At 39.7% G+C, this 26757-nt stretch overlaps 1 protein-coding gene across 1 annotated transcript in view; it reads left to right on the top strand.

Moving 5' to 3' along the window:
* Positions 1-526: 526 nt before the first annotated feature.
* Positions 527-26757, top strand: part of pdgfrb (platelet-derived growth factor receptor, beta polypeptide) — a 29456-nt gene continuing 3225 nt past the window's right edge. Inside the window, exons 1-21 of the mRNA XM_005921128.3 lie at positions 527-1109; positions 11890-11964; positions 12561-12878; positions 13131-13388; positions 13537-13667; positions 14049-14214; positions 16100-16280; positions 17499-17614; positions 17799-17922; positions 18060-18271; positions 18555-18649; positions 18727-18859; positions 19863-19967; positions 20302-20412; positions 21641-21797; positions 22053-22219; positions 22549-22661; positions 22988-23110; positions 23335-23446; positions 25622-25721; positions 25818-25923. Coding sequence (XP_005921190.1) covers positions 11916-11964; positions 12561-12878; positions 13131-13388; positions 13537-13667; positions 14049-14214; positions 16100-16280; positions 17499-17614; positions 17799-17922; positions 18060-18271; positions 18555-18649; positions 18727-18859; positions 19863-19967; positions 20302-20412; positions 21641-21797; positions 22053-22219; positions 22549-22661; positions 22988-23110; positions 23335-23446; positions 25622-25721; positions 25818-25923 — 2877 coding nt within the window. The 5' untranslated portion in view covers positions 527-1109; positions 11890-11915. The remainder of the gene's footprint in view (positions 1110-11889; positions 11965-12560; positions 12879-13130; positions 13389-13536; positions 13668-14048; positions 14215-16099; positions 16281-17498; positions 17615-17798; positions 17923-18059; positions 18272-18554; positions 18650-18726; positions 18860-19862; positions 19968-20301; positions 20413-21640; positions 21798-22052; positions 22220-22548; positions 22662-22987; positions 23111-23334; positions 23447-25621; positions 25722-25817; positions 25924-26757) is intronic.

The raw sequence follows: 26757 nt of genomic DNA, 5'->3' as shown, positions 1-26757 counted from the left end.
GCGTAGCGAATCTCAGATCATCCTCTCATATCCTGGGAAAGGATTGAATTAGGAAGAAAGCTAGTATTGAGAGCAGACATATTTACATGGTTTTGCTTGTGTTTATAAAAGAGAGGATAAAAGGCCAAGGGAAAAAAAGGGAGAAAGAGGGAGTGGGGATGGTGGGAGGTGTTGAGTTATTTCATGCAGGGGAAAAAGAAAACACGTGAAAAAAATATGATATAAAAAGTGATGTAAAAAAAAAAGTTGGTTCACTAAAGCTAAAGTCCCCACTTTTAACCACTTTTATACCTGTTTTTAAGAGTGTGATTATGTAAGGGAAGTTATTTTTCCTGAGAAACTGAGACTTCCATGTTTGTTTCCAAAGCAGGGTGCAATCAGCGCTGCCAAAACCTTTTTTTTTTCTCCTGGCTGGACCACTCACTCACTCTCTCACTCTTTCTCCTCCTTTTTATTGTGTTTGTTGTTTTATGGAGGGGGTTAGATGCGGTCCAGATTGCCGTTGCCAATAGAGACAGTCTCAGTTCACCTCCACTCCATTCATAAACAAATCGCTCCGGCTCAGACCTCTGAGCCTCTACCTTAGAACAACAAGCAGAACTGGATTTGTATTTTGAAGTTTCGTCGCCCTGCTAGAAACTTCTTGCTTTCTGCTTCAGCTCTGTTTCACTGCTCCCTCCCTCCTCTCCCTCGTCCTGCTCTCTCTCAGCTTCAGCAGGGGTGGACACTGGCGCTCTGCTTAGTGTGGATCTGTCAGGGGTGGAGTGTGCACAGTTTGTGTGTGCGTGTGTGTGCATGTTTCTGTTGGGAACTTTTTTTTTCTTAGAACACTCTTTCTGAGTGTGAGAGTGGAGAGAGAGAGAGAGAGACACCCGCGGTGATGTGATTTGACTAAACAAACAGCCGGGCTCACTGCAGTACCTCCTCCAACGGACTCCTGGGACAGGAGAGATTAACCTCAGAGTGAACATCAGAGGGATCTATACATTTGAAGCAGCAGCCCCTGTAGAGACATCTCACTGGAAGTCTCTCCAATTTCCTTCTGCTGGCCGGCAACCTTCTTGGTCAAAGAGGAAAGATTCTTCTGTGTTTCTGGGGTTCGTCTAAAGGTAAGAAGCATACTTCTCTGTCACCGTCAAGTATTTTAGTATAAGTTCCAGCTGCTCGACAGCTGCTGGCAGAAGTAAAAAAGGGCTGTGCAAAGTGGTGAAAATTCACTTATCCTGTACGGGAAGCCCACTGTGACAGATTGACTTTCACAGCCATCTGACATAGACGCACTTCATCCTGAACACTGGACCCAAGTTTCTTATAGCTTTTTTAAACAAAAAATCTAATTCGATTTGACAAGAGAACAACTGTATGTCTTTGTGATGTTGTTGCTGTCTCTTGGTGGTGTTCGTTACCCACATACTTGTGTGTGTGTGTGTGTGTGTGTCTGTGTATACACAACAGCCATTGCAACGCTGCGTGAAAGAGCGTAAGCAACCTGTTCAAACATCAGCAAAGTGATGGCTTGCATCTCTGTACACAGCAACTGTTTGACACTTTGACATTGGACAACTTTAACATTGTTTATTTTCCCACTAACAGAATGCATTTGACAAGGTGTCCCGGGGTCTAGCGTACACACAAACACAGTAGGGTTTATAGTACAAGCTGTTTGTACGCTCTCCACTTTGTGCTTCGCTGCTAAAGGGCTTGTTTGTACAGCCCTCTTCAGTCACCCAGAGTGAACCGGGGGTCCTCTACACCAAACCATTGGTCACTTTCCTCCTTTTTCAATCTTCTCTGCATTGATTCATGGAGAAGCTCATTGAAGAGCAATGGCTGTGAACCGATATCAGCATCTATCACTGTCAACAGCATCCTCTTTGGAGGAATTCCTTTTAAGTGTTAACACATACCACCCTAAATTTATAGTTGTGTTACTCAGTCTCCCTTTTGTAATGTAGATATGTCGTAAAACCAGCAACCTGGTCTCATCTCAAGAATGCCGAGTCCAGCCGACATAATTAGTTGAATCATCGCTTCCTGTTCATCAGAAGATTTTAGTAGCTGGAACGAGTTATATTATAGCACTGTGAGCCATTTTAATGGCTGTGACACATGTGGCATACATGTCTTTTTAGTATATTCCAACACATGTTTTGCACCTGAAAGCCTTCCCGCCTGACTGTTGTGTATGGTGACTTTGGTATTTGTTGTTGGGTTCGTTAGCTGCACATTCATCTTCTGCATACAGGGGACCTTTTTGACATCTGCTGTAATCAAAATGTTGTTGGCATGTGTTTTGTGGATGCTCTTCTCCTCCTCTACAGACAGGAGTGTCCTTTTGAAGTTTTTGATCTTCTCTGGCGCTGTGGATGTTTCACTCCAGGCACTGTCTGGCATTGTTTTTGTAGATGAACCGCTGGAAGACTGCATGCATGTCATACTTTTACCATCAATGGTGCTAGACTGCATTGCATTCGTTTCATAGCTTTAAAGTCGGCTTCTACTTTCACGGCACCAACTTATAAAACACTTGATCAGCTGTGACAAATCTTTATTGTAAGATTTGCAAAACTTAGTTTAGTTTTGACTCTGACAAGTGGGGATTTTCCTGTCTTGCGTCAGGCTGCTGGTATGTACTCCAGCGGAGTGCTCCTCTCCGGCCCCGATGAAGTGCAGCCCAGCCGGCTCCATTCCCCCTGGCCCGGACCTAATCCGTCGACATCAGCTGTTTCCTGGCTCTCTAGGCCTTCTGCATGCCAGCAGCTTTGAGAAAATGTGCTTCACATTATGACCATGCAGAAAGCATGCCAGGAGTCTGATTTAACTCACATGTGCAGATATGTAACATTTTGAGCTCAACAGCAACTTTTGAAAAATACTGATCCCATTCTGTCCTGTTTTCATTTATCCTCTGTGACTTCAACTCAAAGTTGAGCAACCCTCATCTAAAAAAACTTGTTTACAGAGGAAACACTGAGTTAAAATACTTACACACTCTCACATCATGTTGTCGTGACACGGATTGGTTCGTTTTTCAGATTCACAGAACAAACTCTGACTCATCCCCTGGTGGACACTCATTGGCTTACTCATTATCCACCACCAATATTTTTTGAATGAGCTGTTGCTTTTCTTAACACTATCAGTCTAGAGCCTCTTTTTACGTTGCTGGTTCTTTCATGCTGTACTTAGATTTTATACTTGAGTCACACAGCTTTAATGAAAAGCACCAAGTGGTGCTGCAGTAAAGCATCCTGTATGGCTGTCCATCTGGCCTCCCCCTCATTGTTTCCCTCCCACTCGCACAGAGCTGTCAGGCAGCTGCATCTCATCTTAAGACAGGAAGTGAGTTTGTTCATTGAGGAAACATTCATTTGATTTATTATATATATACTCTTGTCGCACAATAACAAACTTTTGAAAGGGGATCAGCCTAAAATCGCAAAGAAAGGTGTCATAATCATGCAAAAAAAACCATTGCACTGTGAATACAGTACGGAAAAATACTAGAAGACTATTAAGAGACTACTTCCTCCATAATGACTTATCTTGTTGTAAACACCCAGTCACGTTCTAGGTTTCCTCAGATCAAGATTTAGTAACATTTTAACTAAGATCTAATAACAGCTGCTGAGTTGTCGCTAAAGGGAAATAACAGCCCGACACAAATGAGCTTGTTGTATCTGTTGTAGCAAAAAGAAAATTTATATCATTCATTTACATAAAACCACAATACACTTTGAATGCGAAACTACACTAAATCCACATATTACAAAAATATAGTGTAAAAAAAGATAAATAAAGCTTAAATAAGTGTAAAACCAAGAAACTGATGAGAAAGGTCCACTACATCTTTCCCTTGTTTTCAGTCTATGTGCTAAGCTAAGCTAATCAGTACCCCCAGAGTTGCATTAATGTTTTCACTGAACTCTTTGCAAAAGATGAAAAATATTTATTTCACAAAATATTGAGCTTTTATTTAAAGTGTAGGACTTTGACTTGTAATGTGGTCTTTTTTATTGATTTTCCTGCCTTCACTCAAGTAAATGACTTGACAGCTGTGTCCAACCTTGTATGAGTATAACATTAGTAAGGTGTTATTATGAGTTCCTCTCTGGATTTATTGCATAAGGATTAATACAGGCTTACTTTCAACAGGAAGTTTTGGTCTCCATCAGATTCGTTTAAAGCACCAGGCTTTCTCCCTGGAGTTTGTTCTGTCCTCTTTCCAACAAAAACATGTTGGAAATGGTGATACAGTGCAATGAGAAAGGAGGATAAAGGAAAACAGTCTTTTGTGAGATAAGAATATTTTGCACAGTTAAAAATGAAGGAGCATTTTGTTAAGTTATTCTGCACAGTTTAGCTTCACTGAAAGCAAGACACAAAAATGTGGGAAACTGCACAGCAGTTAAAATTACAGAATTTATGCACAAATAGCATAAGTTATCCACTAAAAAGAAATTTCCTGTGACTGTTATTCTTCCTTCTCCGTCTCCTTGGTTTTTTTTTTTTTTTTAGGTAAACAGATGGAATTTAAAGTCAGTCAGTCAGTCCTAATTGTATTCAGCTGTTTCAATTTCTTTCTTTTTAGGAGGGAGTGCAGGGACTGGAAGTGTGTGTAGGCGTATTTCATTTCTCATGAGGCAGGGGGTCTCATATCGTGCAGCAAAAAAGGAGGGTACCACAATGAACATGGGTGGAGACGTTTTTGGAGGAAAATCTTTGAAGGATGTTGTGTCGCTTATGCTAGCAAATGTATCTGCATGAGCTGCATGTATCTGTATACCCTATAAGCAATTTTATTGAGTTGACTGGCAGTGACAAAATCACATCCAGCTGATTTGAAAGAGGAAAACTGACTTCAATGACAGAGGCTGCTTAAGTTTGTAAATTGTAATCCCTTTTTCCTTCATTTTGGTTCCTGAAAAGTCATTAAATTGATCTCAAACGCTAGCCACATCTAAGGCTGTCATTCTACATCCATGGGTTTCACACAGAAGCTCTTTACATCTCCCCCGACTGCCACTACACACAGCATTTACAACTCTGTTTAAAAGGCACTGAACCAAAATCCGCAGTCTCCCAAACATGTGTTGCCTCAGCATGAGTATAGAGTTACTTTGGTTTCTGTGATAAGACCTCACAAGCACTGTGTCCAAATACCGAACAGAAGGAAACCTGTTACAGGAGTACTAGGCAGATTTTTCAGTGCTGATAATGCAAACTTGAGATGGTTTCAGTGCAGCTGTAGCTTTTTAAGTTTCAGCGTACAAGCACTTTTTGTCCAGCAGAGACTTTTCTAATAGTCTAACAGTTTTCTAATAGTGTCCTGCTGCATAATAGGTTATGCAGCAGGTCAGAACAAGTGAGTCACACATCTGAAGAAACCTTTTTAGTCATGACCACAAAAACATAAAAAAATGCTCTTTATACAAGTTGGCTGGCATGAAAATACATCATGACACCAAAGGCTCTGGAGTGGAAAGACATGTGGGGTATGACATGTGCATTATTGGCAAATGGCAACTGTTAGATCATCAGTGAGTGAGAGGTTAGAGATTAAATTTGTTTAGTTTGTTAAAGATGCTAAAATTAGATAGATGAGATCAACTGGAAGGACACTCAAAAAGTGCAGTTATATCTTTAAAGAAAGTGACCCTGATTCAGACCAACGTTTAAGAGCTGCTCCCTGTGTGCTCTAAGCTTTCTGCCGAGGCTGAGGAGGGTGTGCAAATTTTCCGGGCAGTAAAACCGCTTTATTCACACGTGGACTCAGTAGGAGATTATATGGACTTTAACCTGGGGAATGATAAGGTAAAGTCTTCTCGTGTCATTTTTATGCAGATGATCTGCATTTACATTTCAGTAAAAAGAAATGATATCAGGACATAAAAGCATCGATATGCTTGATTTATTTTAATATTTCAGTGAAAGTAAAACTAAGGCTATTGTGTTCAGACCCAGTGGTGATTGTGCTGATCCTCTCTTGGACTTGGGCCATATGTAAAACCCACAATAACCAACCTTAAGTGTCAAACCTGAGTCTGATCTTAAACTAGATAAGGAGATGAATTCTCTCACAGAGGCTTTTATCCAAGGTGAAATCTTATCAGTTTTACAACTCATTTGAAGAGTTACACTTCCTTAACAACATTTTATTTGCACAATTGTCAAAATGCTGCTAATCTTTAATCAAATACTTATAAAGAGGAGCGACTTTTCCACTCAGCCTCCTTCCCCTGACTCCCCAGTCGTTTTAGGATTCTTTTAACATTTTTATTTATTTTAAATCAGCACCAAGATATATGGCTGAGCTATTGACTACACATTTCACATCAAGGTCATTGAGATTTGTGGAGTCTCTAAGATTAAACTGAATACCAGTTGCAACTGTGCTTTTTTTCTCTGGAGTCATCTCTGCCCATATTAGGTTGAGAATTAGCTGTTTGATGTTTTGGTGTAATGTACAAAGTGCTGTATGAATAAAACTGGATTGGATTCAGACATCATTATTCTTAGTGGTCTTCCAATGTCTTGAGGAGTTCAGGGGTGCAGTGCATGAATGAAACACTTCTGGAATAACTGAGTAAACATCATGAGTCGCAGCCAGTATGTTTGATCAACGTGCACTGCAAAGTGCAGATCAGACAACTTGAAGCCTTTCAGTGAAGAGTCTTGGCAAAGAGAGTCTTGATAGAGAGACGGGTCCCCACATTTGAAGGGAATCACTGATTACAGGCCAAAGTATTAACTCTGTGTCATTCTAGTATGCCACTTTTAAGCATGTTATGGTATTTTTTCAAGTGCTTTCTGAGACATGAGGACTCTCCTCCCAGTTAAGAACAGGTCACTGACCACCAGATACCCTGGTGGTCAGTGTCCTCTGTGATCCCTGAAAGAAGAGTCTCGTTTCCTTTTTCGGTAATTTGACCCTGGATCTAATGCCTGTAGCATTACAATATCTTTCTCTTTCTTTTTTTTCTTTTTCTTTTTTGCTAGAAGATGATCTCAGAGTTTAAAAATAATATTTTTCCTGCTACTTTGAACTTAAACATTTATTTTTGATAGCATAATGCGACCCCTGTAGACTTTGGTAATCTTTTATTTACAAATGTAGATATAAGATGCACATTTCACTAGAAATTAAGAAAAAAAATTGTTGTATTTTTGTAGCATTTTAATTTGTGTCTTAAGATTAGTTGCACTGCACTGATTTTCTTTTACGTAATCATCAAAGGACATCCTAGCTGCTTGTGTCTAGCTGCTTTTTTCTGCTGGTCCCTGGTTGCCAATAACATTAATTAATGTTACTTTAAATGCAATATATTGTTCCAAGATTATACTACAAATCAAAGAAAAGAACAATTTCCATTGCAGTTGTATTTGTAAATCAAAAAGTATTCAGTTTCACACAATCTCCAAAAGCAGTTCCTGCTAAAAATCAGTTGTATGAGATGTACCCGAACCTTTCATAGGGCTTCACTGTGCTATCATTTTTACAGCTCCTGTAATGTACAAAGTGTGCATTAGTAGAGTTATTGGAGTTGATGGACAATGAGGCCGCCTGGGGTGGGAACAGTGCATCATGGGTCTGCTACAGAGAGACCAAAAGGTTTTCCTCAGGGGGGATGATCAGTTCAAGATGAGTGATAAAAATGGAGGTTTATTTTAACAAAGAATCACTGGGTCAGTTTTTTCCCACAGAGCTTGCCAAGTCCTGCTGTTCAGAGAAACGTCAGGAAAACGTCGCATCCTTCAAAAAACAAAAACTAAAAAAGACAAATGTGGCATGTGCATTTATTCTGCACTGTAGATAGTCTAATGATACACTGCATGCCCTATAAAAATCTTGATTGTCAGCAATAGTTCACATTCTGAGCTATAATTGTTTTCATTGGAAAGATGTGACTGCTAAATTGGAGAAGTTTGTTTTTTTTGTATGGTGGCTTCCTGGGCACTTCAGCAGAGTAAACATCACAGTCTGTGATGCAAGTCTGCGTGTGTGCGCCTTCTGCTGGCTCACTCCGTTCTTTGATGTGGTTTTACCCATAAGGTATATTCCGTATGTTTGCGTGCTCCCTTTGCTGTTTATCCCACCGTCTGGTCTGGTGATGTGTGCAGTTTTTTTTGTGGTGTGTTAATGGTTTGTCATGCTTTGTCATTGGTTTAATTGGTCTATTCTTGCCTGCCGTTGTTTTGTTTCTGTTTCTCTGTTGTTTTTCATATCTGGTGATGAGTTTACATGTTTCGTCTGTGAAGCTTGTGAATCAAAGATGTTTTTTTTCCTCCTTGTAGAAGTCTTATTGCTGTTAGATTTCTACTGATTGTTGTTTCTGAGCCTATTTGGATTGGTGGTTGTGATGGTCTGCTGTGTCCATGACACACATTTGGTTAACACCCACACAGGACCGCAAAATTTCCCAGAAACAGGAAGTCGGAGCCTTCCAGCTGCACTTTGGGAGGCTTTTCGAAAATCCTTCTCTTTTGTTAGAGATTACACTTTCCCCCCCTCCCTTTTTTCCAAGTGCAAGCTTACCCCCGCTCGGGAGACGCTCAAGCAAACAGTTTGCTACAAATGTGGTTCTGACAGTCGTTCCCACCTCATCGAGGACTGCTTTATCATTGCCAGATGTTTAACTGAAACATGGAGCTACAGTATATATAGATAATCCCTGGAGTGGGATTACAGGGTGCTGGGGACTGGCGTTTACACACTTAGCTGAATCCTGAGGCTGAGCGTGGGCTGCGTGCATCCCAAGGAGGTTGACTTTAGCATTCTTCCTCATTAGCTGGTGACACTTTGAGTGTAGCAGGATTGTTTATGAAAACTGGGAAGGGTCAATCAGCCACCAAATTCCCAAGCATCTGTGGGAAACCTCATGCAGAGTGATAAGAATTTATCCCCCATTGTGATTACTATGCCATCACTAACACAAATATCACTTGTGGTTTTTTGTTTGTTTTTTTTATTGTTGTTGTTTTTTCCAGACCTCCAAGATTACTACAGGAATGCAGTATACCATTTCAAAGATTCAAAAGACACCAATAAACATCTGGGTTAGAAAAATGCTTTCGAGATCCTTTAAGATCCTCTACACGTTCTAATTCTCAGATTGAGAAGCCCTTCACTTCGTTTATGGACCTTTCTTACTGTAAATGACTCTTTTGCCTCTGTGGTGCAGACAAAGAGCTGTCCTGTGGTTCAGGGATCAAACTGTTACCAAGTGCTTTATTAACATCTCTGAAAGGTTGCCAAGCATTCTTGGCAGATTCACTAGTGGCCTGACCCTTTTAAGGCTTCATAACACTGTTTGTTCCCATCTCGCACAAAGATCTGACCAAGGCAAAGATGAGCATTAATCTCAGTGTTAAAAGTATCCCTCCTGTGGTAATGTTCACTCTCCTAACTCCTGTGTAAGTGGTCTTCTGACTCCTTTGGGCCATGATCCTTGAGAGCACATCCCACTTTGAGGTCAGTGGCTCCACAGTGTAGTGCTTTACACGTTTGCTTAACAAGCAAAAGATAATTGGTTTGAACCTGGAAGAAAGCACAAAAGGGTTCAGGAAGAGGATCCAGCATAAGAACTTTAACCAATCAAGCACCCACTGTACTGACTCCTGTGAGTATGGGGGCAGCTGAAAGTAGCTTTTCCCTCTCAGTGTTCTCTGGTCATGTTGTCCCAATGCCCATCAACCAGTGTTGGAACAACCAAACATTGTTTTTCTGTCCCTTCTCAAGCCTAATGAAAACACCTCGACTCTTGTTAATCTCAGCATGATCTCTGTTGTTTGATTTTTAGATGTGAATTCACATCCTGTAGTAGCCCTTAATGTACCAGTTTGGCTTGTTTTAGCAAACATATCATCAGCAGCCAGTCACAGAGCTATTTGTTTTGTTTTCATATTGCCAAATGACACATGCCTTTGGCATCTCTGCGTTTGGCTGTTGTCGCTATCGTTGACACTGAGGTTACTAGTACTTGTAGAGTGCTGATGTATGTCTTCCTTGGCGGACCGGACCTTGTCGCATGTTGGCGGGGTCCCCCGGGGATGAGGTGACCCCTCCTCTTCTGCCGTCATCACCAGCAGGGTCCCCGGTGTATCAGCAGCCCTGGGAAAGTTTCAGTTTTTCTGTGGGAACGTGAACTGTACACCCAAATCAGTGACAAAAAGGGGAAAAGGCGGGAGAGGTCTGGGGAGTGTTTCTGTGTGTGTGTGTAAGTTGTATGTATGACAGGACTCTTGTACAGCATGTGTCTGTGTGTACATTATATGCATCCAGTATCCATTATGTGCCACTAAGAATGTTTACGTGCACATCTGAATGAACTACGACACAATAAAAACATAACATCTCTTTCACTCGCTCTTGCTCTCTCTGTCTGTTTCTCCTTCACCCTTTTTTATTGGAAGCAGGAGGCAGGGGAGGAAATGGACCAGTCATGTTTTTGGAGCAACTCAAGAGCTGTGAGCTTTTCGTTTTGGGAGCGGAAGTGCCAGAGGCAGTTAATTTAGAGAGACAACATGTATCTGGTTTGAGTAAATGTCCTTGGGTTAGTCACAGAACTTTTTGTGCTTCACCACCACTATCAAACTAATCAGCTGTGTTGTCTTGTTTAAACCTCAAAACACCACCTTTAGTAACGTTGTGCAGCTCGATGGATACAGCAAAGGAGGTCTTGCCAAAGATATTTAGTTGATGAATGAAGCGTGAAGCCTTTTTGTTCGTGATTAGATGGAGAGATGTAATCTTCAAAACATGTGTTCTATTATGTAATGTAGGAAAATGGCCCAGTTTCTTAAAATAGAGGTGGTGCAATTGGTGTACATTATCTTATAAAAATGTTAAATTGGGGAGCGATTTCTAGAGATACATTTCACAATTTTTCCATTGGCTCACTCCCTCTCTTCCTTCTCCACCCTCGCTCTTCCCAAGAATCAGTCTTCCGCCCTCTCTTTTTCCCACCCTCGTATAGGCCTGTGATCCATCCTTAACTGTTTCCAGACGCCTCTGTGCTGCAGGCCTTAACCCCTATCCTAAACATAACAGCAAACCACCCCTCCCCACTTTCCTTTGGCCTCTCACTGTGCTGTACAATTAGAACTTCAAGGTCTTTGATAACAGTCTCGATGATGGTAAGCATGGGTCAACTTTGACCCCCCCAAGTGCTGAATCCATTGATGCTGACATTGCTTTGCTGTACAACACGATACCCTATTAGTAATGCCAAACCATAGCAACCTTTCAAAACTCCAAGTGCACTCCTTTGTCAGCAGCTTTTGTGACTGCCCTCATTTTTACTTTTGTTTTTAGCAAAACCAATTAATGGCTCAGCATGGCTGTGGAATAGCTCGGACGCAGCATTGTTGCCAGCAAGCGCGTTGCAAAGCCGAACACAGTGACCCGTTTGTTAGCGGGCAGAATGCTGGTGAACCGGGAACAAAAAGAGCCAGACATTGTTGCTCTGTCCTGGTGCAGCGAGGCATCAAATACCTGATGAGTTGCATCGGTACCTCAGTTTCTCTGTGAGGGCCAGTCGCTATTAAAGAAAGCAGCCTGATAACAAACTCAATACTTTTTGTTTCTATTTAGTGGGAGAAAAGCATAGTTTGGTATCATTCTCTTTCATTTGACGCAGTTTGTTCTGAGACACACGATTTATTTTCTCACTTAACCTGACCTTGTGGAGCCTGCGAGAGCAGAAACCAATCCATCATGATATGAAGCTCATCCTCACATGGACAGATATTAAGTCTGTTCAAGATTTGTCTTCATTGATTTGAATAGAAAACAGAATTTTGCTGTTGTGTTCATTTTCACTTAACTGTTGAGGCAAAATACTTCTGAAAAGGATCACTCTTGTTGTTTGTTTGTTTTTCTTTTTGCAGAACAAAGTGACTTGAAGGCCTCCGTGATGAGGAAGGTGACAGCATCCCCACTCCACCTGACAGTCACATTTACAGGTGAGGCCTAAATTTTACTTCAGCAACAAAAAGTGAAACTGTGTAAGAAGAAGCAAAAGTCATTTGCAGGGAAGCAAGAAGCTTGAAGCTAAGTTTGGATGGAGTATTTTACAATTAGGGGAAATAGATACTGCAAGACTAGGACTCTTTTATAACAAATCACAGTTAATATGATTTGGATATCTAATATAACAATTTAATATAAAAAATGGATATAATTGAATGGGTTATAACTTATATCTTATTAAATTTGCAAAACATGTGGTCAGGATTATGGGGACAACATGTTTCAGGTTTTATTAAGTAAGTATGAAGTCATTCTGTTCAGAATGTTTAAAGAATACAGCAACTTCTTCTGTGATTCATTAGCTGTGGGATTTCACAACACAACTGATGCATTCACTCACCTCTTTCAATTTAAATGTATTTATCAGTGACAAGGCGTCGTCGCCCTCCCACTAAATTGCTGCAGACAACTCACATCCTTCATCATTTAAAGATAGCGCAGGACTAACACTGTTGATTTAACCTTTCACCTCCTGCTGCAGTCTCTGTGACCATCCTGACCTTTTTTTGTCTTGCTGTGCAAACTGCAGCTCTGCTGTGTTTCTGCACTGAGCTGCGCTGCCTGGAGATCACGCCCGGTGACAAAGAGTTTGTTCTGGCCAAGGGCTCCTCTCTTACCCTTACCTGCAGCGGCTCAGGGGAGACCACGTGGAAGTTTAAGATGGACGACGTGCCGTACTTTCAGCTGGAACCATCTAAACCGGGTCACCAGAGTTACGAGATCGTGCAAAGCGGAGCCACATCCAGCGTTCTGACGTTGTTCAATGTGAGCTGGAAGCACACAGGCGTGTATCAGTGCATTGATCAGCGCACGCGAGACACCGAGGAGGTGGCTGTGTTTGTCCCAGGTGGGGCCTGGTTTGCTTACCTTTGGTTTACCTTCCTGATTCAGAGCTTGCAAAGCTAACTGTACAGTACAATTGAAAAAAAAACTGTCTAAGTTCCATGCTGCATGTAAATAAAGAGCTTCTGAAAACACTGTGATTTTGAAAGCGCTCTGAAGAAGAGTAAGGTGAAAAACCTCCAGGAAGTTCTTTGAGGAAGACGCAGTAAATCAATAGAAAAATATTTTTTGTCATAAAAAATGTGTCTGCCTGCAGATCCTGACGTGTGGTTCATAGAGAGCTCTCACGGCATGGTAACAAAGACCAGTGAAGAAAGCACCATCCCCTGTGTGGTCACCAATCCAAAAATCACTGTCACCTTGCACGAGAGGGACACTGACATACCCGTAAGTGGGGTGTATGTTCCTAGTGAGGGCTACAAGGCGCCGGTGGAGGACAGGAATTATGTGTGTCGAGGAGAGCTGAACGAGGAAGTGCGAGAGTCTCAGGCTTTCTATGTCTTCAGCATTGTGGGTAGGTGTTCAGGTTGAAGAGCTTGTTTTAGAAATAGTTCTTTCCAACTTAATAACTTGATCAGCCTTAGTGCAGACATTATTGTTTAGTTACATTACATTACCACACCCTTTTCACTTCTCCCCTGTGTTTTCTCTTCTTGTCCCAGTCCCAGAGGCCATTGACGCCTACATCAATGCCTCGAAGACGGTCCTGAAGCAGGGCGAACCACTGACAGTAAACTGCACAGTGCACGGAGTGGAGCTGGTGAATTTTTCTTGGGATATTCCCAATAGAGGGGTGAGTAGGAGTGGAGCAGAACAAGCGCTATTGTTCCGTTTTCCCTTTGTGATCACTCTAAGGCCTCTGGACCAAGCCCAAATTATATCAAGATGTGGAGACACACCTCATAGTTTTTATTCTGCTGTGAAACTTTACTCACAGCTCACATTAGGCTGGTATTGTAATAACTGGGTCTCTGTAGGTCCTTGTTTGGATAACAGCGAAGCTGAAATGTTTCCGTTTTATCTTTGATGATGAAGTTTTATTTTTATGGCTTTATTAGAACATGTTTTAAAACAAACTCACAGCTTTTCCTAATAAGTCTGACTGCAAAAATAAGAGCTCACTGAAAGTCCGATTTCAATAAATTCATATCTTATTCTTGTACTTGTCTCTAAGCTTGACTTCTATGAGCCACTGACTGATGTCCTGTCCCCCACGAGCATGCGCTCCTGCCTGGTCTTCTCACAGGCCACGGTGGACCACAGTGGAAAATATGTCTGCCACGTCCATGAGGGCATACAAGACCAGAGCGCCTCTGCCAGCGTCAACATCACTGTGCTTGGTAAGATAAAACCCCCCTTGCACACCCCCAACCTTTCTCCCACCTTCTTCCCACACACACACATAGACATAGACACAAAAGTAAAACAAACTGATGCTGTGCAGATTATTATTACCTTTTGCTGACATAGGAAAGACTGCTTATTATGTCAACCTCTGGATGTTACGGTGGGAGAGGAGTTACTTTTAAAGGAAATGAAGATCACTTCTATTTGTTTTTCTTCAAAGTGTGAAATAAACTTTTGACACGGTGTGGATCCCTCGAGTGATACATTGAGAAACAGAGCTGTAAATCAGTGGGTACAGCAACTTTATATTTAGACTCACAGTGTTTATGTAACTGGGGTTTGACTTCAAATGTTAACATACAGTAAGTCAGCATCTTAGCTGCTAAGGTAAGCGGGATTCATCATATGTACTCTTAATGCTCTGTCTCCTGACCGTCACTGCATGCCGTATAGGTCAGTTAATGCTTATTCCACCTGCACTGAGGTGTGTTATATTTATACAAGCTCGAAGCTCCATGTTTAGTAGAGACAGGAGGCCAGGACAGTTTAATGGTGGACACTGGACATCTCAGTGGAAAAGATGCATAGTGTCTGACCACAGAGGTTCAAGAATGTAGAGCAGCAGTACTGAAGCAGCTTAATAAATGGTTTTGTACAGAGAAATGGTCACATCAAAAAGCCTTAGACCAAGAAAAGCAGTCTGAATAGAAACACAGGGGAAAGTAGTGCCCAGCTATGTGACACTAGAAAGTATCTTTTAGGATTTTTCTTTTTATTCTCTGGCCTGCAGAGTTTTGGTTTTGGTTCAGTCTCACTGCTCTCCTGGACAAAATCTTTGGTTGCAAAAATATTAGTGGAGTGGAGAGTAGGTATTGTGCAAAAGTCTTGTGCCACCTCTTATTTCTTTATATTTTGCTTCCTAGGAGACAGACTTGCTTTGAATTTCTTTTAAAGTGGTCTTGAGTAATAGTTTTCCAGGCTTCCTTAAGATGAAAATTAAGAAGTTTTTGTTTTGATACTGACTGCTTTTCCAACTCATTTTCTGTCCAATTTTAAATTGTATTTTGAAGCATCATCCTGTTGTTGTTGTTGTTATTGTTGTTGTTGTTGTTGTTGTTGTTTTCTTGTTAAAGCTATGAAAAATTCCAAAGATAAGACAGTTTGACAGACATAAAATAGTATTTTTGCACTGACAAGGTGATTCCCAAAGAGGCTTTAGCCAAAAACTGGGAATACCTAAGCAGGATGTGCAGCATGTCCTTAAAAAAATTGAGGAAACCTGAATAAGAGAAGAATAAAAGAGAAGTCACAGGCCTAAAAAATAACCTAGAGCAGATGAACAGGACCTGAAAGTCATGTCTTTAAGAAATAGGAAAACAATCCAACAAAGACCTGAAGCAGGATCTGAGAGATGCATCTTTGCCTTTATTTGATCCATCTATTGTTCTCTGATGCCTCATCATAATGGTCTCAGTGGTAGAAGCCATTCTTTAGGAAAGGAAATGAGGAAAAGACTCAAGTATGCCAATTTACACACAAACTGGACTGAAAATCAGTGGCAACGGGACTTAAGCAGTGAGAGTCTACAGCCATCTGTAGAATACAGCTGATACTCTGTCATGAAACAAAAAGCGCCAATATCTAAAGAAGAACCTTGAATGTTCATTAAGTAGTCTGAGAGAACTATTCCTGAAGAATACTTGTTGTACCTCTTGGAATGTTTGCACGTGCATCAATGTGTTTTCTATTTTCCTAGGAAAATGTAAAAAAATGAGCTTTGGCAACAGACTTTTTGACAGTACTGTAGTTAAGCTAAAGAGAAATATAATTTACTACATTTAGTGCATTGCATATATACGTTGCTCTTTTTCTTGTTAGAAAACGGCTTTGTGGACATCAAACCGCCTCAGCAACGAAACATTTCAGTCAAGCTACAAGAGAACGTGGAGCTGAGAGTGGCGATGGAGGCGTACCCTCCCCCACAGGTTTACTGGACCAAGGATGGCGCCACCATCAAGGGAGACAAAATCATCAACACAAGACAAGAGCATGAAATAAGGTAGAACATCCAACCAGTATTTAGTTTCACGCACACCACAAAGCACCCAAACACGTCTACGGCCTTGATACATTTAAACAATTAGCACAGGACCTATGATAGGGCGACAGCCTCCACAGGTCAGTCTGCTCTTGTCAGTCATCGCCAGATAAGGGTCTCCACAGAGAGAAACACGATATCCTCTGGAGGGCTGGACGCCATCGTTCATCACACAGGAACCATAAACACCAAATGCTTGTCACAACTTACTGAGTTGTGTCTTTCAAACGGATGTCAAATAAAGCTTAAATTTGAAGGCTATGTTTTCACATTCCTGCCAACACACATTAAATATCTAAGTGAGATATCAACCACAGGGATGATGATAGGTAGCTAGAAAGAAACAACCCATGTTAACGAGTTCCATGAAGTCTCCGGCGTGTAATAAATAAGAAAGAGAAACATCAAGATGTTTTTTTTTTCTAGTAGTTCACAAATAGAGAGAAAAAGTCACCACCTCCATGCTGACAGCTATGTACAACACATGAGACAAAACTGTCATGTCCCCTGATAATGAGGTACATCATAAACTTTATATCTTCTTTTGTGTTGTTTAAAAAATCAAACAACAAACACGATAAAAAAGAAAGTTTAATTCCACTATAGTGTAGTGCAAACTCATCAGCTGGTGCCATCACAGAGTTTCTACCCGATATTTTCATTTAAACCCGTCCTTCTTGTGCACAGTGTTTTTAACCCGGGGTGCTTCTTAATATTTTCATATCTCACAAAGTCTCTTGAAGACTTTAGAAATGAGTTTGCTCTCATATCTAAAGAACAGTTCATTTAGTGTTCAGCCCCATTTCCACAAAAGCTGGAACACTGTATGAAATGTAAATACAAACAGAATTCACTGATTTAGAAATTTTATATAACCACATTTTTTCACAACAGAACATGAAAAACATAATTAATATTTAAATTTACTATATTTTTACATAACAGTGAAATTTAAAAAATGATTTTGCATGATCATTGCATTTTGTTTTTATTTACATTTTAAACAGTGTTGCTGCTTTTTGGTTTAAGAGTGTTGTGTCTCTTATTAAAGTAGATCTGATTAAATTTGTAACTTTTTGCCAGTCAGCTTTGATTTCTCCAGACAAATAGTCAACATTTTCAGTACTGGAAGAAAAAGTGTATATTTTATTTTTTAAAAATGAATTTTTTGTACCTCAGGTATGTCAGTGTCCTCACCTTGGTGAGGGTGAGGACAGACCAGAAGGGCCTCTACACTGTCCTTGTTACCAATGGAGATGACTTAAAGGAAATGACCTTTGACCTGGAGGTCCAAGGTGAGCCTTTTTTTTAAGCTGAAATGTTCCCACGTGTTTTGTGTGCTGTGGGGTTTTGTGTGGTGTTTTATATTTTTTGACCGACTGTCTGAAAGTGGTGTTTGTGAATGGAAAAAAGCTGAGGACAGATTGTGTTTTTCTCCGAGTCAGCAATGATTAATGGCTGCTGCCACCCTGTGTTTAGTTCCCGCTCAGATTAAAGACCTGACCGACCACAGTCTCCCAGGGAAAAAACACTTGGTGACCTGTGTTGCAGAAGGGGTGCCAGCCCCAACCATACAGTGGTACAGCTGTGGCAGCATGCTCAAGTGAGTCCCTACCACCCATTTCTCCATTGAACTGTCACAGAAGGAACACTAGGTGGCTGACCAAAACACGCTTTGCTTTCAGTGCGTCTGTTTTTGACTGGAAATATTTCACCCTCCGATCTAATGTTCTTCTGCAGGTGTAGCAACCAGACAGAGGTGTGGAAGCCGCTGACACCAGAGCCAGAGGTGCTGAGCATCCATACGAACGTGAGTTACAATGAGACAAGAAAGGTCAGTCAGGTTCGCAGCCAGCTGACCTTCCAGACACCTCAGCAGGCCACAGTTCGGTGTGAGACCAGCAATCAAGAGGGGCTCATCAGCAGGCGGGACATCAAACTGGTATTCAGCTGTAGGTGTCATGGGATTATTTATATACACTATGCCACTTTACTATTAAATGGGTGATTGATAATATAGGATTAAATTAAATTGTATTTGGCTTAAACTGCATAAACACTATAGGAAAGTCTGATAAGTTTATAGAGACACAAAGCAAACTTTGTATCCTTTAGTAGACTGCATGTCTTAGACAAAACATAGCTTCATTTATACTTATAAATTAATTTCCAGCATGTGGAGATTCATGTTATTTATATTGTGTTTAATGTTCTGTGTACTCTTGCCTATTGCAGCCCTTTTCTCCCAGGTGGCAGTGTTGGCTGCTGTTTTAGCCTTAGTGGTCATTGTTATCATGTCTTTCATCATCCTCATTGCAATCTGGAGGAAGGTAAGAGAAACTCAAACATTTTTTAGTTTCCATTTTTCAATTTTCCTTTCTTCAAAAGCAATGCTGTTTGTTCTCAGAAACCTCGCTATGAGATCAGATGGAAGGTGATAGAATCTGTGAGCCAGGATGGACATGAGTATATCTACGTGGACCCCATCCACCTGCCGTATGACCTGGCCTGGGAAATGCGTCGTGACCACCTAGTGCTGGGTGAGTCCTCAGTTAAGAGAGATGATGAGCTAAGCTCAGCTAAAAAAAACTAGTCCTGATGGAAATCCTAATATCTTGCATGTGTGCAGTTTAACTTAAATCTGCTCCCGTTCATGCAAATTAGGGAAACCCAACTTAATGAAGATCAGAAATTGCAGTGTTACAAATGATGCTGAAAACAAAGGCAACAACAACATAAAAATATGAATCATATTTTTATGTTGTGAAGCATAATAACAAATTTAAATGGCATAACCAAATTAAATTAGATTAAACTATTAAAAAAAAAAAATTTTTTTTAAAAAGGGAAAATTGTATTAAATTTTCTCCCACTACATTAAACCTTTTTAATAGAGGTTTTCCATAAATGGTAAAATATTATGTGTGGTTAAAAAAATATGAAAAAAAATTATGTGGCACAAAAAACAGAGTTTTAAATCTATTAAAGCATCAACACACTGAGGATTGAACAAATATTTATTATCTTAGGCATTAAAATTAGCCTAGTCAACTGAGGACACTAATTCGTTGTTAGCTGCAGCTAAATTTTCAGCTTGTCACTTTTTATTTGTCTTAATAGACGCATTTGCTTCTAGACATTTTAAACTGGAGCTTTTGCCCGGTAGTGCTGTGGGTGGTTTGTGTTGTCTGGGCACAGTCGACACTGGAATACTAAACAAACCTTGTTAAACGTCTCTTATCGGCTCCAGTGGCACTTCATTTTTAAAGCCCTATTCACAGAGAGCTTTTAAACCTTCATGTCTAACGACTGACATGTTCATAGTCAGCTGCTCACCTACAAATAGGACACATCTCAACATCGAGAAAAACATCATATGCTCTTAATAAATACTATTTATCTGCAATAATCTTCCCTTCTTCAGAAAATAACATACATTTGCTGACACCAATATTTTAGTTAAAAATGGTCTCCCTTACTTTTGCAGGTCCAATGTGGGCCCCATTCAGACTCTGTCCTTCTGAGCTCCTCTTTGTGTTTCAGGTCGCACTCTTGGATCAGGAGCGTTTGGCAGGGTGGTCGAGGCAACTGCATATGGTCTCACGCATTCGCAGTCCAGCACAAAGGTGGCAGTGAAAATGCTGAAATGTAAGCCCTACAATATAAAAACAAAGCAGAAAGCCATGTGCGTAATTTGTGTGAACAGTATATGGACCCCCGCATAGCTGTCAGATGTTGTGACACCAGTGCCATATTCCTGTGGGCTCAGAGAGAGCAGCAGCCCGCTGAGCTTTAGTTTGCTTGCCAGCCTGATTCAAGTCGTAGCTCACAGGTCATTGAGCAGTTTGGCAAAGGCACAGTGTGTCCTGCTCTCAGGGTTCTTAGTTCTCTTGTTCTTGTATCTACTTCCAACTACCCTAAGTTTATGCATCTAATTTTTCCATCTTTTTCTTCCCTTCTTTTTCCCTCTTCTGACATCTAGCTACAGCCAGAAGGAGTGAAACTCAGGCCCTGATGTCAGAGTTAAAGATCATGAGTCATCTGGGTCCTCACCTCAACATCGTAAACTTGCTAGGGGCTTGTACCAAACATGGTGAGCATGCATCACAATGACAAACTGTGGAAAACTGCTTTGATACACATGTCTGTCTGCTCATTTTAGCTTTGTTCAATGCAAAAGGTACCGGATAATAGTGGTGAAGATTTGTTTAAGTCAAAGGCGGGAAGTTCAGTGGCATTTGGTGCTGGATTGGCCTATATTTTTTTTAACATTAAAGTCACAATACATTTACCATCAAAATAATCAGTACAAAAGGTTACAAGTAAGGAAATGTGCTTTTAAGTAAGAAAATGTGACTAATAGGAAATGATTTTTTAAATATAGAAAAGTACAATTTATCATTTTGGAAGTTTGCTTTTCTTGCCCAGAAACAAGTTTATTTCACTGGTCAAAGGAATAGAAAAGCCTTCTTGGCTTTCTTACACATGATTAAAAACAAAACTACTGGAAACTGAAAGCATAATAAAATGGACAAAATTAGTCAACCAAGTAAAAATAAGGTTTTGAACCAGCCTGTTTGTTAGAAATTTGATGTAACCCATTTACCATAGCATGCTTTCTAAATGGACCTTTCTAAATGGCTCTTTATACTACCTCACCAGACTTCCTAAACCCTTGTCTAACTTCTTAAAACAGTGCTTTGATTTACCCTAAAATGGCATGCAATGCTTCTGACTGTGACTCTACCATTCATAGCAAGAGGGTTCTCAGAATAATACCCTAGGAAATGTAAAAGTTTGCTACATCTAATAGTGAATATACTCACATCACTACTGACTACTGACTCTACTGACTCTACAACAGAAAAAAGTATCCATTATTCTACTCCCACCCCACTTTTTTTGGGTAACGATGTGAGAACTCCTGCTCTAGATTATATAATTCACATTACATTGCACTTTGGATAATGAGTTAATGAGTGTTGGCATGTCTTGCACTTTAAATAGCTGTGGAATTTCTTTAAAGAATGCTGAATGAAAGAAAACAGCCAAGTGCATTAACTGTAACACATCAGAGCTTACAAGTGTTTTTTTTTACATCTAGAACAGCTGCTTTTGCAAAGAGAAGCAGCAAAAGAGAGTCCCTCAGTTAAATATGCTCAAAGCATAGAGTCAACCACACAGTGAAAAAAGTACTGTATAAAAGCTGTATATTTTTGAAAGTTTTAGTTGATTTTATGAGGCATATATCATACATACAAGTATAAAGAACATATTGTATTAATATTGTTATTGTTTTACTTCTTGTTCTCTGATCACAGGCCCTCTGTACCTGGTGACTGAGTACTGTCGCTATGGCGACCTGGTGGACTACCTGCACAGGAACAAGCACACGTTCCTGCAGTACTATGCTGAGAAAAACCAGGACTACAGTTGTCTCATCTCCAGAGGAAGCACCCCTCTCAGCCAGAGGAAAGGGTGAGCGAAGCAGACTGGAGCTTTCAGAGCTGCACAAAGGGCGTTTTTGTATGATGTGGGAGGTTCTTTTTATTAAAACCTCCTCTTATGTACTTTGAAACATTAGATAAATATACTTTATGATTCCTAAGGGGATATTTTTCTGTTGTAAAGTTTCAGATGATGAAGGAGCATAAATAAACAAATATACCTTTAAGCTCAGTTTAGTGCACTTTCTCAGACACAATAAATATATATATATCTCCATCCCTCCAGCTATGTGTCTTTCGGAAGTGAGAGTGATGGAGGATACATGGACATGAGCAAAGATGAGCCCTCAGTCTACGTTCCCATGCAAGAGCAGATAGATTCCATCAAATATGCAGATATCCAGCCTTCTCCGTACGAGGCTCTCTACCAACACGGCTTCTACCAGGAACAAGGTTTGATTTGAGCCAGTTTACCACTGTTTTAAAATCACTTTAACCATGATGGATGATGAACTCTGCCACTATAAGCTGTACTTCTGGTTGAAAAGCACAGTGCTTTACATATAATAGACTAATGAATACTTGTTTTCTTAACTGATCAAATGCTGGAGATAATGTACAGACAAATGTGGCAACATATAAAGAGCCTGATCTCTTTTTACCCAGGCAGTCACAGGACAGCCAGAGTTCCCCCATCACAAAAGACAATGTCTTCATTCATGTTCATCACCTTCCTTTTTTTTTTTCTCCTGCTGATCCTTTCACCTTGTCACTGTGTTCAGGAGTCAACAGATTAGACCTGGTGATCAGCGACTCTCCCAGTCTCACCTACGAAGATCTTTTAGGATTCAGCTACCAAGTGGCGAAGGGGATGGAGTTCCTTGCCTCTAAGAACGTATGATATTTTATAAAATACTCACCTCAACCTTCTAGATAACTGCCATTTTGTGCCCATTTAAACAAAGATGAAATTAGAAAATTAGTCTTAATTTTCCGATTATGTAGAGAAGAATTGGAAGCTTAGTTTAGCGTAAAAAAATTTTGAAACAGAGAAAAGAAACTGGAGAAAGCAGGTAGCCTGACTGTGTCAAAAGAAGACAGAAGAAATAGAGATCAGCTAATCAGCATCCAAATTTGCAGCAATATGTAAAAGGAAAAATTGTGCTTATGGGGCAACCTCATGATGATTACAACAGGTATATTCGTTTTCCTCCTCCGCAGTGTGTCCATCGTGACCTGGCTGCCAGGAATGTCCTGATCTGTGAGGGCAAGCTGGTGAAGATTTGTGACTTCGGCCTGGCCAGAGACATCATGCATGACTCCAACTACATCTCTAAAGGCAACGTAAGTATAAAAAAAAAAAACAGTGGTTTATGGAAAAACTTGTGGAAAGTTATTCTATTCTGTTCTGACAAGTTTTCACCTGTTTTGGCTTTTTATCCGCATATAACAGAAATTTAATAGCAGCAAATAAATTCTAGCTGGACTCTTTTAACCCTCCTGACTGTTGCATGTTTCAAATTAGGAACAGTGGTTCTTTAATAAGATGTGTTTCTTCTTTCATTCAGACGTTCCTTCCCTTGAAGTGGATGGCACCTGAAAGCATTTTCCATAATTTGTATACCACCCTAAGCGATGTGTGGTCATACGGCATTCTTCTTTGGGAAATTTTCACACTGGGTCAGTTCAGGCACACTCACATCAACACACAAAAAGCTTTTAGTCCTACTACTGAAGTGCTGTATTCATATTGTAGAAGAGAATCACCTTATTTGTAAGTGATAATATAGGACACTTTGTTCCAATGTTCCCACTAAATTTTCATGTGTCTGAGCGAACACACAAACTCCCTGAGCGATCCCTTGGACCACTGTGAGCAACACCAGACGTGTGCACTGTGGTCATGCCAGCATCCAAGTTACATGGTTTATTATTATATTTATTATTTATTATTAAAATAATCAAATTACAGCATTTACATTTTTGTTAGACTACTTTTAATTAACTGCTTTAACCCACTTCCAATGAAAATTAAAAAAAATCTTGTTCATTTCCTGTGTAGTATGTTAACACTATTGGAAGTAAAAATAACTTGAACTCCAATTTTGAAAGCAAAACTTTTTTTTTTCTTTTTGTACAGTGTATAATGACCAATGTTGGGCAATTAATTATATAGTTACTTCTTCAAAAAAGTAACTGAGTTATGCAAACAGAAAAGTTTTTTGCAGCTATTTACTTAAAAATGCAGCCAAGGTGTTTTTTTAAATATACATTTCAAACTATTTACAGAACAATCAGCTCTTCTGCATGAAATTTGATGCCACACAAATTATTTGTGCCACTCCAAAAAATAATTTCTGTCCACTATGAGATAAAGGAGAACAACAGCCTGATACCTGCAGGCCTGACAACAGGAGATGTATCACTCCTGTAACACCTGTAGCATTCAGTATTCGCCTCATTGTTCTGACACACACAACAAAACTATTGACTACACTACACACTAACTACACAAGATTTGCGCTAAACGTTGCAAATCTCTCACATCTCAAAACACCTCCGTCACTCCTAAAACTTCCCTCTTCCTAAACATCTAAATGCCATGTTGCCATATCATTTTTTGATTTGTCGACATGGTACATTTTTCCACCAATAGGAAAGGGTGGGGGTTTTTGGTGTTGTTTTTGCTCACAGGCGGAGAGCGCTTTCGAGCGTTTTCCTAATAAAACGCTGTTTTTACCGTTTCTTCCTGCAGTAAATATAAACAATGATAATATTCAGGAAGAAAACCAAACATTGCAGATATTTTTATCATAACTCTGGTTTTACGTGGCCTATCAACACAATTTAAAAACTAGTATAAAGTCCACACTTTTTCCGTCAATTGTTCCGTCTGTCCTGCTCACATCTCCAATGATTGTACACGTTGTCATTAAAGTGGCTTCACTCCACATCAGCCACGCCGCTTTGCTAGCTAAAACACAGGTGTCGGCACATAAGGACGCTGTCATAGCCTGTCAACGACGTTGATTAGCTGCGTATATACAAGTGTGAATTGCATTATAGGCTGGACTATGGGATAAGGGGGCATCGTTCTAATCCCATACGGGAGCAGCCAGTCACTTACTGACTAACACTGCAAAACAGAATTGTTAGTGTATTAATCTTAATTTCAATTCAGGTTAGAACTCTCCTGGACTCTTTACACACTTCTCTATCCTAAAGTGTAACCAATAAAGAGACATACAATTTCCATGTGACAGTAAAGGAGAGTATAGGAGGCCACGGCAAATCTTCTGTTCTATGTCTGATTGCAAGTACGTACCAGTTTCTTTGAAGCTTCATATGAGGTCAGTCTTCCAATTAGGCACAGTCAAGCTTTGAAATCAGCATTTCCTTACTCAGAGTATTGTGAGTTTTTTGTTGTTTGTTTTTAAGCATCCTTTCACCATTTTTTTGAAAGTACCATAAAAACAAAGTTGACAGTTTGTAGGATATGCACTTGTAAGCAAGAGTGGTGAAAACATACAATCCACTTTTGGAAGCGAGACGCTTACAAAATTCTCTGTATTTCCTTGTCTAAATGTGAAATAAACTGGACTTTATGGGTCAATTTTTCTCACAGATCTGGGTCAGAATAAATACTTTACTTTACTGAAGTTGAAATAATAAGTCAGTGTTCTGCTTCTTGGAAAACCCATTAAATTCACTCAATGTCTCAGTGTCTCATAGGCTGAAACAATGTAATTCTGTGTGCAAGGTTGCATTATGTTAGATACAGATCTCAATTAGATTCCTAGCCTTTGCTTCCGATTTCTAAGTCAGCTTTTGAATGATCTCAAATGTTCTCTGCAGGAGGGACCCCCTACCCTGATTTGCCCATGAATGAATTATTCTACAGTGCTTTGAAGAGAGGCTACCGAATGGCCAAACCCACCCATGCCTCCGATGACGTGTGAGTCTCACTGTCACCTTGACATTTTCTTGCCTTTTCAACAACTTTTGAAAAGAAACACACTTATTTCCTTATTTCATGTTGCTCATGTTGCAGTTATGAGATTATGAAGAAATGCTGGGATGAAAAGTATGAGAAAAGGCCCGAGTTCTCATTTCTGGTCCACAGCGTGGGGAATATGCTGACAGACAGCTATAAAAAGGTACATAATAACACTTCCTAGTAGCTGGATGAGATATTGGCAAGCATTCAAGTACTTTACATTGGTGCAATTTCACAGTAATTTCACTTTAACCTTAAAATTGTACTGTAAAAAAATTGTAAAAAAAAATTGTACTTCAGTTTTATGGTTCTATTTTTATGCTTCTGCTTCAGCCAAACTCAGATGTAAATCTGGTGTTTTTTAAGTTCTTTTTCAGTCACCTTATGACATTAGCAATAATAGTTACTTGTTTTTTATTCTTTAAAATAAAGCAGTTCCACACTAAACCCTAACCCCTTCTTTTATTCAGTATTTGTATTACCTCCCACCAATACAGTGATTTAAAAATATTTTTACAGTCTTTTACAGTCATTTACCATTAATACATATTTTATAAATAACACATTTTACATATTGACTCCCTCTCCGTATTTAAGACACAGCTCAAAACACATCTGTTTAAACTGGCTTATTCGCTTTAATGCTGATTTTATCTGTTGTCACGCTCTGTTTTGTAATTTTAACTTATTTTATGTATTTTATGACCATTGTTCCTTTTATTAATTGTGTTTTTTGTAAGGTGACCTTGGGTTTCTGAAAGGCGCCCTCAAATAAAATGTATTATTATTATTATTATTATATGTTGCAAGTGTTTTCAGAAAGTGTTGGCAATATAACCTCAAAATAAAATCACAATATTTAAAAATCTTTCTAACAATTTTGATATTTTTGACAAACAGAAAACAGAATAGAAATACTGAATGATTTATTTAGTAATATTTTATTTATTTAAGTAAGTAATAATAAGTAAATGAATGACATTTTCCATGTTTT

Source organism: Haplochromis burtoni, unplaced genomic scaffold (assembly GCF_018398535.1).
Source record: "Haplochromis burtoni strain Fernald_Lab_line unplaced genomic scaffold, NCSU_Asbu1 Contig_10, whole genome shotgun sequence".
NCBI classification, from domain to species: Eukaryota; Metazoa; Chordata; class Actinopteri; order Cichliformes; family Cichlidae; genus Haplochromis; species Haplochromis burtoni.
The sequence above is the reverse complement of the archived record's forward strand: the minus strand, read 5'-3'. Positions and strand labels throughout refer to the sequence as shown.